The sequence below is a fragment of the Atta colombica genome, unplaced genomic scaffold, assembly GCF_001594045.1.
Source record: "Atta colombica isolate Treedump-2 unplaced genomic scaffold, Acol1.0 scaffold66, whole genome shotgun sequence".
In the NCBI taxonomy this organism is placed as follows: domain Eukaryota; kingdom Metazoa; phylum Arthropoda; class Insecta; order Hymenoptera; family Formicidae; genus Atta; species Atta colombica.
Window position 1 is genome coordinate 832,272 of NW_017259557.1, and position 15,045 is coordinate 847,316.

Consider the following 15,045-nt stretch of genomic DNA (forward strand, 5'->3'; position numbering starts at 1 on the left):
TGTGGAGACCAATCGGGCAGTGACATCAAATTAGTCTCGTTTACAAAATACGCTGTTATTTTGACCACTCGGTCATTCTGATAATGAATTACACGCATTTCAAAGGTCACAATATTCGTGTAATTAACATCGGTAAAAATAATCGTCACATATTTATACTGTACACCATTTTATCGTACGTTGCAATCTGTTCTTACAACTTCGAATACGCGTCGAGTGTCATCGCAGCACTTACATCTAATATAGATTTATAGTCGCTGTAATAGATTATTATCCATTTAACGTAATACAAAGTGGCACCGTTACATAAGTAGGGCATTCCGTATTCCATATAGCACAGAGAATTCTAGCAATATTGCTGCAATGTTGCTGGAATGTTCTGAGTAACGATCATGTAACTTTTTCCGTAGAACAGAAACGTGAAAAATGAAAAATTTCTCCATTTTAATGAAAAATTTACACTTTTCACGTTTTTATCTCAGGGAAAGAGGTACATGCTACCCTCGTGCTATAAGGGACTGATCAACGATATTTGCGAGATACTGATAGTCAATTTGCCGCTACAATCATTGCAATGATACATTTATCGATGATTTAAGATGCAAACATCGCTGAGAGAATACGGGTTACCCTTACGGGTACGAACACGATCTAACGATGCATTTACTGAAGGAGAAGGGACACAGATCATTACGCCATTTTCGACGTAAGTTTAGCACGAGAGTTCGTGTTGCTTGCGAATGCAACGAGTCTTGGTACGATTCGATACAGGCGTCAGAATTTCAATGTCAAAAAAGAAAAACGCGATAGGCGTATAACAACTAGATAAATTCTTAACAATATTAAATTCTCATCATGTTTACCGCATAAATGTAACATGTGCAAAACGTTGCCTTGCCTGAACCTTAACACTTCCGTCTATACACACGAATCGCGCCATTACGCTCGCGATTTCCCACTGCGGGATAATACGAATAGAAGACAAATTCACTGGTATCGCTCTTCGCGGAATGACTCGCGTTTAGCACTTCCAGTTGCTTCGTGCTCACGTAAATTTCACACAAAACGCGAATAGGTTTCGCCTTATCAACTAATACCGGTAGCAATGTCCGCAACCTTATTCACATTATCACGTTATCACCTCACGGCGCGTGACGAGCATCAAATAAAACGCTAAAGGAACCTGATTAAAAAAAGGGAGGAAAAAAAGAGAAAAAGATACATAGGAGAAGATGAGGGACAAGAAAGGATCCATTGAACGATCGGATCGTTTCGATAAATAATTCATGTAGATCACGATTTGCTGATTTCGGATACTCCAGGTGCTCCATAATGTTCAATAAATAACTTACAAGATAACTTACAGGAAAGGAAAGTTGAGGAAGGGGAATATAGGTGACACGAATGTCCGATCGGCGTGTCCTCCTCTAAAACGTTATCGTCAGCGATTTCGGCGAACCACCCGTGTCCATCCTAAAATCTCCCAGAAGAGTCTCCTCGTTTTGTTCATTTTCCAGACTGCAACTCGTTGAACGTTGAATGGAGTGGAAGTCTCGCACGTGCGAGACACGCGTCTTGAAAGGCACTACCGGTTTATTGTAAGTGTGGTCACGCACGCCCCATCATGGCGTACTACGACCAGTCGCTCTCATCGCGGACGATGCCCATGATATCATACTTCCGTGCCATCCTCACCCTCATCCTCATACAACGTTGGTCCATTGGCGGATTTCTTCTTGGGTTTTGGCGGCGGTCTCGGCGGTACCTTTCTACTGAGAGTGTTGCTGGCGGCTGCCTGTTGCTGCTGTTGCTGCTGCGTGAGTAACAGATGACCGCCGTCCATGCTCTCGTCCGTCAATTTGAGCGGCCATTCAGCTGCACCTTCCGGCGCCACTCTGTCCAATGGATTACTCGTCAAGATATTTGGGGTGCTACGTTGGATCGATCCATAGTGCGAACCTCCCGGCGTGCCCGGAAGCGGTCGACCCCTCATAGACGAGGCTGGTTCCGGACTCTTATTCAGCGACAACATCGAGCTACCATCTGCCGTAGTGCGTAGCCCCAGATTGTCGTACACAGGCTCGAGAGCGTCGGTGGGCGATGTCGGGGGAGCACTGCTCCAGCTAGGCGCTCGCGGTCGTCGCGGAATCGTTACATAACCGTGACGAGGTAATACCGGCGCTAACGGTGACGATGACGATGATGGTCCGAGACTATATGGTGTCGCGCTGCGGCTGTGTGGCAGCGTCTTGAAGGCGGCCGGATGGTACTGGCCTGACGGCGGCGAGCCGTATGATGAGGCCGTCGCAGCCGTTGTCGCCGCCGCCGCCGGTGTCATTTGCTGACTAGGCAGACGCGTGCTGTCAGGCGCTGTTGACGCCTGGCTTGTTGGCGATGCGCCGCGGCCGCCGGAGAAGGCCAGCAGGTCCGGCGGATATTGTCGGTGGTGGTAACCGGCACCCCCGCGCGGCAATGTGCCACTGCCGCCGCCGACGCCGCCGCCGTTGCCACCCCTGTCGAGTTCCGGTGTGGCTCGTTCGTGCTCCTTCTCGTCGTCGCCTACGCCGCCGCCTACCCCGCCGACGACACCGCTCCCGACACCGTCAGCTGCGAGAACATGAACAAAAGAGAAGGACGAACGTTAAAAAAGAAAATCTAAGTAAGGTTGAGAAAAAAAATAGGAAGAAAAAAAAATCGCGAGGGAAGTCTGCGAGTACAAAAAGACTGAACGCGCGAGACGTACGCGCGAGTAATAAAACTGCATTACCAGGATGTTGTTTTGATACGTTCCGCGATACTGATATTATCTTCAACGAGCGTAAACGATTGCTTTTAATCGGATTGGTCGCGATATGATCGCAGTCGGAAGAGCGCTTTATCAATTGAACTGGGAAATGTAACCGCATTTTCTTGAGCGTTGTCGGTCAAGCGAACGCTGGTGCTACATAGTGTTGCTTTGAAGTTTCCCTTAAAATTCGTAAAATTGACTGAATTTTACTATTATACAAGATTCGAATCACTTTAAAATCATATATTGATATTTTTTCTACAATATTCCGGATTCATAGAAATTTGATTGTGTATTATCACATATACAAGTTCCTGCGTATTTTCGTCGAAAAATATTTCATTAAATAATAACACGCAAGTCTACACACGCAACATGTTGCTTGGCGTACCTTATTGTCGTCATTACTTGTATAATTATATGTTACAGCAATTTATTATGCAAGTCGTAATCAACATTTTCGCGTTGGAAACTAAAAATTAAAATCTGCTCTTTGTTCTGATCTACAGAAAATATTATTTCTAAAAGGATGATATATCAATGATCGAATACGGATGACGAATGTGTTCGCGCTATCGCAGCGCAAATGTTATATTAAGGGGTGCCTGATGTATTATAAGCGTCCCTAACGGATCTTCATTAGTCTCCTAACTGCCACTTGGCGGACTCTCCTTACCTTAAGATCGATGGCACCTGGTCGAACAATTCTCGCATGATAGTCCGCGCTCGGCACGGAAACGAATCGATTTACGATTACACGCACACACATGCATACACGCTGTTTGTACATTATATAAGCGACATATAGAGGTCATTTCCATTTTTGCTTGGAAGAAGAATACTACTCAAACGAAATGACCGATGTTTCGCGACTTGTTAAGAATCATATCGGATCATATTCGATGAATTCTGTCGACCTTAAATTAATGTCCGCGAATGCGCGGTTTCGAGGTAAATCGCTTGTCGAAATTAATGCAAAATAGTTTCTCGCTAGCACCTAGCCGCGCACTGTTTAGTAATATAGGCTGTGTACTGACCGAAAACCGAGTCGTTGTCGAGCAACGTGCGGTTCAACTCCGTCATCTCCGTACTATGCGATGTCACCGACGGTGCCTCGTAGCGCCTCGGGGGCTTCACGACCGGGTTAATGGTCGTAATCAGGGATTTCTCCTGTTCACCGAGACCATGGTGCTCCAGGGACGCCGCTTCGAGGCCTTTCTCGTCATGCCTGGTGTGGCGACGACGACAGTAGCACACGCAGAGCACTACTGTAACGATCAGCAGACACAATGCGGTGACACCTAATCCGATAGCGAGAGGCAGGCTGATGAAGTTCTCTCTGCCGCCTAGAGCATCGCCTATTATGGATAAAGTCACGTTTTTCTCCGCTTCGCCGCCCGGACTCTTCGCGTGGCAAACGTAGTCACCTTTGTCGGCAGGCAGCGCATCGATGATAGTGAGATTTAACCAATCATGATTCGCCAACAATATGTAATTTTTATCGTTTGCGTGTTTAGTGCTATTGGTTATAAGGCGATTACGATACGTCCATGATAACTGAAATAGATGTAATGTGAGGTTTTATAGTGCGGTAGTAGAAAAAAGTGCATTACTAAAGAAATTTTAATGTGTACTGAATACAAAAATTCTCTAATAAAATGGCAAGATTAATATTAAATCGCATTTCTTTTCACTATAAGCTTTATTTAGATCAGAAACTTATTTGACTTTAACTTATAAGATATTTAGAGATTTATATCGAGTGTGCCTGAATATGCATTTACCTCAGGATGTGGAATTCCCGTTGCCCTGCACGATATTGTTACATCTCCTTTGACTGTTTCGATTTTGTTCGACGGCTCGATGTTGGTGATTTTCGGTCTGCACGCGAAATCGTCACTACTAACTTCGTCCCACATCTTGCCGATCATGTGGGGCGGTTGCTGGCAAGTGGTTGGCTGTGTGTACAACTTGCGCTGGATCGCCCAATCGCGGAACTTTTTGAGGTGGCAGTTGCAGTTCCATGGATTATTCTGGAGCTCGAGACTGCCGAGCTTGGGCAGACTCTCGAAGCTTTGCAATTGCAGGGTACTGAAATTATTCCCATCCAACGCGAGGGAATGCAAATTTGGCAAATTACGAAACGCCTGCTCCTCGATGCGCTCTAATCTATTGTCTGACAACGTGACTTTCTGCAGGAAAGTGAGATTGAAGAACAAACCGTTATCCAGCATTCTCAATTTGTTCTGATCGAGTAGCAGCACTCGTAACTTTTGGGTTTCGTAAAAGACACTTGGATGCAGATTGCGGATATTATTGCCCGACAGATCGATCTCGATGATGATCTTCAAGTCGCTGAAAGCGTCCCTGTTAATCGCCTCGATGCCGCAATCGCGCAACGACAGCTTATGCAGATTAACCAGATTGACGCGGCTGAATGCATCGCGTATGAGGTGAGTTATGCGATTGCCGGTCAAATCGAGACTCTGGATCTCGGGCGAAAGATCTCCTGGCACCTGCGTGAGGTTCTGCTTAATGCACTCGGCGGTCTTCTTACCGGACACCCATTTGCACTTGCATGTCGACGAGCACTGCATCCAGTCCTCCTGGCCTTGACACAGGGCGACCGTAAGCGCCACACAAAGCAGCCACCGGCTCGCCGTTCTCGGTATCATCTCGAGAAATCCTGTTAACAGCAGAAACGTGCGCGATGATGTTAGAACGTGACTGTGGTACTGTGACCGCAGAACTTACTTAGCCGAGCGTAGTTGCATGCATGTGAAAGCGGAGTTTCGTCTTTTGGGATATTCTGTCGGAGAGAAATATGCAACATGTAACTAATGTATTCCAGTTACCGTTTAATATTTACCAACGCGGGCAACTAGCTACGCGTTTTACCTACATTCATCATTATTGATAGTTGAACGCGGATGTGGATCATTGTTTAATTATACGATCGACTAATCATATTACGTATACGCGGCCGGAATTAATTATTACTAAATAATACGCAGCGCTTAATAATTTTGAATAATTTATATGTCATACAAATATCCCATACGCTATTTGACACTTTTAGTTAATGTACATTAAGATAATTGTGCATGATTGTCACTGAACAAATTATGCGATATACGATTTTATAATAATAAATGTCGTCATGTAATTATATGTATATAAAATATATACATAGTATATAAAATATACTTGTTTATCGTTTTTTCCACTTTAGCATTACTCTATTTAATCTTCTGTTATAACTGTGCGAACTATTCGATGTATGAATCGAATCGATTCAGGTAAAATTTGATTCGATTTGAATTTGAATTGCTATGATTTGAATTACTCGAAAATTTCGAATAATCTAAAAATATTCTAATAGTGTTTTTCACTGGTCGAGCTGGTGCGCACTCAGTGCATTTTAAAGCCGTTGTACACAAATCGATATAAAGATGTATGTTTAATAAAAATATAGAAACAAATTAAATCCTCAAACACATTTTATTGTGATATTTGATAAAATATACATTGGGTATTTTAACATTGGATTATATTAATTGAGATATTTCACTCTGACATTCAGATTAAGTTAGCTTTAATGTGCACTGAATGCGCACCAGTTCTGCCAGTGAAAAAAGCTATAAGAGATTTGAAATAAGAATCACTGCATATATTGACAATCTTATATATTTACCGCTATTTCTTACAACAGTATGTGTCATTTGAACAGAGTAAAATTATTTCATGACTCACACAACGAGACTAAACTCGACTTTCCATGTTATCAAACAAGTCTAAGGCAGTTTGGTGCCATCGGAGACCTTCGGGATTTTCTTCGTGTTTCCTCGGCCATTCTGTTTTCCTCCCCCTTACATTCCCACGAGCCTGTCTTTTCTTTATTTTTGTTAGTCAACGCCACTAATCTCAAAGCAGGACGGAATACCCTGCTGAGGACTGTTGGCAATTTAGCTTAATACCATTACAGCATCGCATTCTGCGACGCCAGCGTCGTATCGTGTCGTGTCGACGCGTCGCCGAAGTTAAATTAATACAGCACGACAACTAAAACAAGCTTCACCCCTGTTATTATCGCCGTGGAGTTCGAGATTGTGCATTATATTAGTTTTTCCGCGACAAATACAATTCCGAATCTCTCTATCGGTTGAAATTCGATAAGAATTTAAGCTACAACATCTCGATGAAAAAATTTTTCTGTATATCTCGAAATGATTTATTAATTTATTAGAACACGATTTTAGTTTTGTGTATTTATCAAATTATTTTATATATCTCGTTCCTCAAATTTCATTTCATGATAAATTTTATGCAGACTTCAAACTTTTTTTTATATATCTTTTATATTTCTCTTACTTCAAAAGTAGCATAAAAAATGAGACTTTTTAAGTTATTGTATGGAAAGAACAATTTTGTTAAAGTATCTAAAAATTTAAATAAATACAGATTTACAAAATAAATTTGAATCATTAAAATAATTATGCAGAAAACGTATGATGAGCCATGCTGCAAAAAATTTCCTGCAATCATGCTTGAGCGTCCTACATAATTATTTTGAAAGTCCAATAAAATTATGTTTAGCTGATTTTTTAGATACTTCAACAAAATCATCATTTCAGAGAATCATGAATGAGTTAAGTAAATATTATCCAATAAAAAATAATTTAAAAAATAATTAAATTTCACGAAAGTATTTTATAACTAAACTTAATTAATAATCTAACTTTATAAAAATGATAAAAATGACAATTGATTATATTAAGAATATCGTTTCTTTATTTCAAAAATGACACAACTCATACAATGTTATTTTCAAGTTATTATAAAAAATTAGATAATGATCACTCTATTAATCATCAAAACTGAATTAACTTTGCAATCCGCCAAATAATGTACTTCTTAAGATTTTCAAAGAGATTGTAATATTTTCTAAGAGTGACACACTTTGAGTTGTATCGTTTTTTGTAAATAAAAAAAGGAGAAATCTACAGAAAACATTTAGAGTTAAGAATTTTGTGACCAAAGTTTAAAGAAGAAATTTTATTTTAAATCTAGTTATTTTAATCGATTAAGATAAATATAAATAAATTCTGTTGGTAATATTTCAAGTTATGTCGCTCTTGAAAAATTATTCAGGATTTGTAGGATATCAAACTTGCTACTTAAAACTTAAAACATGACATAAGTGATTTCTTAAAGGATGAAACGAAAATGACATTTCATCATATTAAAAATTATGTAGTCCATGCCTATCCAATTTAAGCTCTGGAGCAAACGCAAAATCATCGATGCAAAAAACTATGGGTAAGATTTCAGAGATACATTTGAGCGACGCTTATTAATACTTTATAAGTCTGAAATCTTACATTGAATTTTTTTACGTCAATACGCTTTGCGTTTTGGCTCTGAAGTTCAAACTGGCCTGATGTACTATTTTTGCTAATATTAGTTAATTTAAATCAATTATTTGTCAAGTAAAAAAATAGTTTTATCTCTTATTCTGAAAAAGTCAATTTGTTTAGTTGTGTCACTTTTGAAGAAAGCGATATATATGCAGTCGAGCGAAATTGAAACATTCGCGAAGGACTGAAATGATTAAAAATTAAACATGATTCAATATTAGAGAACCGGCGAAGATCGTCAGCGAATCACAATGTGTATAATAATTGAAATCGCGTAACTTGTATTTTTTGAAGCGTACAAAAGTAAACTATGCGTCACTGTGGATTAACGTCGTGGGAAAACAAAGAGAAATTCGCCAAAGATCGCAGCCGGATTCCATCGGGAAAACCATTCCAGTGGGAACCGTGCGCGCCATAGCAGATTTCAGCCAACTTTTCACGCACACATGCTCCGCGCGACGTCGAAACTTTTTGAAGTCTTCGTCCGCAAGGACGCCTGCGGTTGCTACACTTTCCTATAGCCTCGAGATTTTATTGTTTTGACCGCGACAGAGAAGTTCTTTCGAACTCGATTGGTCTTGCCACGCGGTCAAAATACATACGTACTAAGAGTATTGTTCTCTAAAACCGCCACTTTTCAGCCTTCTCTTTGCCCACGTGGCTTTAAATCTGAAGCTGAAACAATGCTCTTTGAACCATGCTGCTCGGCATGTGTACGGCTTATGTGAGGGACACGAAGAGCGTTTTTTCTCTTTCATGAAATATATTCCAGAGGAAAGGTATGTACGCGCAGAGAGTTAATATTACACGAACAAAACGACAAGAGAAACGCTAAAAGATGATATTCGTGATGACATCGCGCATGCATTGAGCTTCGATTCATACATCCGTCTTGCTGTTCTGTCTCACTGCGCCCGATGCGGCTTCACGACGGCCGGCGATTCTGCTCCCTCGATCCTAGTATATCGATCGACCGTATTTGACTTGTAAATAACTAAGTCAACGAGGATACGGGGAAAGTGAGGAGCTTGTATACGGACTGGAGCGGCCGTTTAGCCTGAATGAACGATAGACGAATGAGACGAGTGTCCTTTGGCCGTCTACCATGCCGGAAGGAACCTCCCACCAGTCATGTCATGGGATGCGGAAACGCAAAAGTTGCTCAATGTAAACGTGTGCGTGTCTAGTATATACGTTCGCGTGCCACGCAGAAAAAAAACATCAGACGCAGAAGAGAAAGAGAGATAGAGAAAAAGGAGAGAGAAAGCGAGAGAGGAAGAGAGAGAGAGAGAGAGAGAGAGAGAGAGAGGAAGAGTGTGGGCGGTCAACTTTCTGTAGGGCGGAATTTCAAATTCGAACACCCTCTATCAATCAAGAGCGTTCCGTTACCGGAGGGTACGGCAAGTATGCCCTGTTGCTCCTACACAAATTTCATCAATCATGCGAGCCAACATACCGGAGGCGGTGGTTATCCTGCCGGATCTCTCTGCCCGTCCTATATTTTCACGTATGAAATAAGGTCTCGCGAAACACATCGAGCGATCGATGATTGGTGGATGTAACGATCGGTGCGACGAGTGGGTGGGCGGATATCGCGATGCTTATAAATGACTTTCGAAAGCAGTAGTTACGATGCAGTTTTTGCAACGGAAGCTATGCGTAAATATAGAATGTTTAAGAAGAAGAAAAGTAAAATGAATGCTCGTGGGAAGGAAAAGCGTCGCGCGAACTATGCCGAGAGGATTTTTTTTTTTTTCATCAACGAAGCGATCGTGCAAGTAAGACACAGATTACTGTAAGTGATTCGCAGCCATGAGTTTTAGGGAAGTTTGCGCTTCCTACGAAAGTGCTGTAATTTAATTTGTAATTTGTGAGGAAGGAAGAACACGCGCAATACTTACCAGCTTCCTTGCGGAAACTTTTTCCCCGATAGAAATAAGGATTATTGAACGACGACGACGGCCGTCTTCCGAGAATATCAAAGAAGTTATGGCGAATGGATTTATATGTGTTATATGTACTTTGAGATAACGCTTGAAACGAAGAACTGAACGTGGACCGAGACTTCGACGAAAAAAAACTCTCATGTATAGGGTGCTCCATTGAAACTTCTCAGAGATTCAGTCTCTCGTCGTTGGAAGAGCTTAAATGTAATAACGAAATATCGCAAGCAACTTTTTGTTAAATTACCTGGTCGTGATACAAATGGCCGTGAGGCGAAAAGGAGAATCTCGTTTTCGATGCAATCGCGTCGTACAAAGTGAGTTTAAAGTTATTATTGTGACCTCTGGCTTGACTTAGTTACAGAAACATTGTCTAACTAACTAAGAATCCTTGTCTCGCGCGGTTTACGCGTTATTGCACAAACGCGTTTTACACTGGATTATGTTCTGGATATTTTGATTCCTTATGATGAGATTTCAAAAATGACAAAAGGAAAACTAGTTAGATATATATATAAAATTTTTGTTATGTATAAATTTTTCTTATTTTACATATATACAATATTATAATTTTAGTTAGAGATAACTAGAATTTTAATTGATATCATTAGAACATTCATTCATTTTTAATCAATTTTTCACAATACGAGATGAAAATTTAAATGCATAATTTTTTTCTCTAGCTTCTGTTGTTTGAAGAAGACATGGCTATTTATAGCATCATATCAGGAAATTCATTTAAAGCGCATGCATGACACATTACAGATCTCATCTGGAGTCAATCAAGATTTTACAATTCAGCGAGTGCAAATAATGTTGCCTTCAATATGCTTCTGTCTTGGAATCAGGTTTATTTATTCGACTAATTTTAATTTCATCACGCGAAATTACGTGCATTAAGCAGACTGCAGATCTGTGCGTTCTATAAATATTGATCAGACGTTGAGACCAGACGTCGCGTCGTATGAATTATGCTGCGCGTATCGATACGACGACGCGGTAATTGCATGCGATGATATAATAACATACGGATATAATAGCGCACGATATAATAATGCTTTATTAGAGCCAGCGGCTTTGACAGCGGCCATTATAATCAATTTGCACAAGAAGAAGCGAATGAGTTTAGTCAATCGTACCGCTGGATTGGTTCCGGCGGAAAGCGCGTTTTTCACGAATTATCGAGGGGATGCTGTTTTCATTACACCGGGTCACCGCGCAACGACGGGGGCACCATCGTAATCGACTTTCTAATTATAAACGCGGTGCTCGCTGGCGCTCTCGGATAGGGCGCGTGAACTCTCGACCGAGGTCACTTTTTCCCGATAAGTCGTTAATAGTTAATTAGCGGAGAATAAGGACGGAGTCGTTAGCCCGTTCTATCATGGACTACGGTAGACATCAGAATTGCGCAAACGAATTAGTAGTCCTACTTTATTCTCAGTATTTTCTTTTCGCATCACTATTAAAAATTCCAATAGATCATGTAATACTCGACATATGGAAATAATTTTAATCATCAAATTATTACAAGCATTCGCAAAAAATGGAAGATGGCATTATGTGTGTTTTTCATTTCTAAAATAAGAATAAAATAAGAATAAAAATCTTAGTATTTTGAAATCACTTATATAACGTCCATTATACAGAAAGTTCATTATCGATCGTACTTATCAGTAGCAGAAACAATTAGAATCTATTTTTGTGAAAGTATATCAATATAAAACAATAAAGAATAAAGAGTTGCATGTATTTGTGGTTATGCAAAATTAATAACCACTCAAATCCTTGTTAAAATTCTGTGTTACATATATCCAAGTGTAAGTTTAATTAAATGTGATTATGTTATTTGAATATTTTATATTCAATCGATACCGTAAATGTAGATGACTTGAGAAAGTGCAGGTAATTTGAGACAGCATGTATTTTTGCTAAATTTAATCATGGTATCCATACATGAGTTTCTAAAGAAAGTTTAAGTTTTGTGTAAGTTTTCTTTAGTGACTCATGGATGAAAGTCATCTCATGTCCCAAGTTACCTACATTTGAAGTATTTAACATTTCTTAGCATCAAAATAATACAATTTATGAATAAATAACATAAAAATAATGTATTTTAAAACATAAACTCTAAAGTTGTTTGAGAAACATGAAATGTTTTAATATAAATTTTCGAACTGCACATACAATCCAGCTAGTGTATTTATTCTTATCTCTTGATATAAGTCTAGCACCACAATTAAGGAATTCTTGAATCTTTATACAAGCTCACAATTCGGAGGAACGTAACGACAGTTACTCACGCTTCCTCAGAAGATGCAACATACATATATAAATACTACTAAAGATAACGTTATTCACGTTGAAACGATCGCGTGTTTACAAGTGTAATATCTCGTGTTCTTTGCAACGAGGCAACTTTCTCTACAGCGGCAAAACGTAACGCAAGTCGGAGACTCGAAGCAGAGCATATTTACACAGACGCTAAGTCGATATGCACCTGCCGCATTCACGATCTCGATGACGCGCCTTTGTGTAATTGAATTCCGCATCCTTGCGAATATCTGCTTACCTGTATGTATAATGTACATAATATGCGTACAGTATAACTGTTACGTCTATGTGGAATATGATTGAAATTATATCTTGCGCAGTCTAGTAGTCATCTACAGAACATGCTACTTAACAGGGCTTAAGAGAAAAAGACGGAGACGGAACGAAAGCTTTGCTTTAATTCATTTTGGCTTGAAAAATTTTATCCTTCTTCTTGCGAGATACGTGAAACGCATCCGAGATTGGATGAATTAAAAATTATCGTACTAAACAGGTAATGCGATACCCGTCTCGAAGCAATCTTTGTTAATCTTCTCTTTGGAGATGCGCTTGTTAAGAAAATCATTGAAAAAATTCTTCTCCTGGAAACGGTTTCATCTTTCTTTGTTGTAAATATTTCTCTCGAAGTCCTGCTAGATTCTTTATCTTCATAGTATGTGTGCTTTGAATGTAATGATAATGAAAAAAGTAGAATATTTTCCAAAAATTAAATTTCGACAAAAATGTTTGATAAAGATTAAAATAGCAGAAAAAAATGTAAAGTAATAAAATAAAAATGTAAAGTCGCAATACGAGAAAAAAATGTGGGTAAGAGATATTTCGCTTCTACAAGATTATTTGACATACAGAGTTGAGATTCACATTCGAGTTCATCGCTCGTATGATATCCATTTCACAATATGCGGTAATAAATTCTTCTTATATCTAACTATAAACATGATAAATAAAATGCATTTAGCTTGAATCAATATTATTGTACTCGATCACATACATAAAGAATCAAAGAATCAATTTTGATTCCTCAACGAAAGAATGTTTGAAAACTAAAATCATTATTGAAATATATATATATATATATATATATGTTAAAAAGTTCAACGTATTTTTTCAAGTAAATGCTTGTTTGATACAATTAATACGCGCTGTAAAAATTATGCTATGTAATCGTATTTCAATAGCTATTGCAATAAAAGTACAATAAGTATTCGTTATTTACATGAATAACTAAATATTTAAAATAATTGATGTAACGCGTTCGCATTTAATTTATAGCTTATGTATAGTTAATTATTTCAAAAAAATTTTCGCCAAAATCGTCAATCGAATCAAGTTTGGAATTCATATATCACGTTTCGTTTCTTTCCGATATCTAATCTCTCAGTAGTATCCATTCACCGCTCTCTTCGATAAACTCTTCGGCTGCATTATTCGAAAAGTTCGAAGTTCGGCCGAATATTTACAGGCCGTGTGCCGGGGACCGCGAAATTGCATAAACTTTTCAAATAAGACCAAATCTTATAAATTTGCGGCCGGGAACATTGTCCGCAAAAGTTCCGTGCCTCGCCGCGGGGTTATTAACTTTGGGTCACACGAAACTATCAGAGCATCGTCAAAGTCGTTTCCGCACTTCCGCAAGCCGATGCGGAACACTAATCCGCGAAACTCACGTCCCGTTTTCGTACCAATTATACTGTGATCCGTGCAATCGAATTACAGTACTGTCATGCTTGGACATCGTCAAAGAGCCTTTTATTCTACTATGAATGAATATTTAATAATTATTATTTGATAGAAACCACATAACTATACAATAGAGAGCATTTGCACTCTTTAGACATGAAAATGAATAAGGATGTTAAATTTTGGCTATTTTCCAGCTAACATGTAGAAGTTCTGAATCGTACAAATTGTATATCTATCATGTTAATGGACTATTTAAATAGAATCAAGAGATATATTGCTCTTAAGGAAACATTAGAAATGTGGGAGAAGCCATTATGAAAATCTAATTCTATCATCAATATAATGCTATTTATTGATAAAATACAATAAGATAAAACAGTGAAATACGCCCCACATTTTTTCTCTAATAAAACATGTTTCCAATACATATTTCCAAGATTAGGTCAATTATTTTTTGCATTACATAACAAGCCTTACGTGATTATTTGCTTTCAAACAAATTTTTTAATTATATTCTTTATCAATAAACTTTATCAATAAAATTTAACAATAAAATCAGAAGTATCGATCCTAATAACCTTTTAATGTAGAAACTGTAGTGCGTTATATTACACAATGCACCGAGTAATACAAATGAACTTTTTTTTATTCTATAATTCATTTATATATTGAAAATGTTAATAAATCTGTCATAGACGAGAAATTCAGCTTTAATTTTACTTTTTTTTTTATTGTAATTGAAACATTTTTTATAGTGAATTAAGTGCGCTGCCATTATTCCCCCATTGTTCCATATATTTAGAATTTATACGAATAATTAAATATTTCAAAGCAAAAATGCACTTTTTAAAAGCTAAGAAGTCCTTTGTATTCCCATGAA

The 15,045-nt window shown here is 38.6% G+C and overlaps 1 protein-coding gene across 1 annotated transcript in view; it reads right to left on the reverse strand.

The window, feature by feature from the left end:
- Nucleotides 1-21: 21 nt before the first annotated feature.
- Nucleotides 22-15,045, reverse strand: part of LOC108692218 (slit homolog 3 protein) — a 56,517-nt gene continuing 41,493 nt past the window's right edge. Inside the window, exons 3-5 of the mRNA XM_018200392.1 lie at nt 4,573-5,474; nt 3,826-4,345; nt 22-2,607 (exon numbers count right to left, since the gene is read on the reverse strand). Coding sequence (XP_018055881.1) covers nt 1,673-2,607; nt 3,826-4,345; nt 4,573-5,463 — 2,346 coding nt within the window. The 5' untranslated portion in view covers nt 5,464-5,474 and the 3' untranslated portion in view covers nt 22-1,672. The remainder of the gene's footprint in view (nt 2,608-3,825; nt 4,346-4,572; nt 5,475-15,045) is intronic.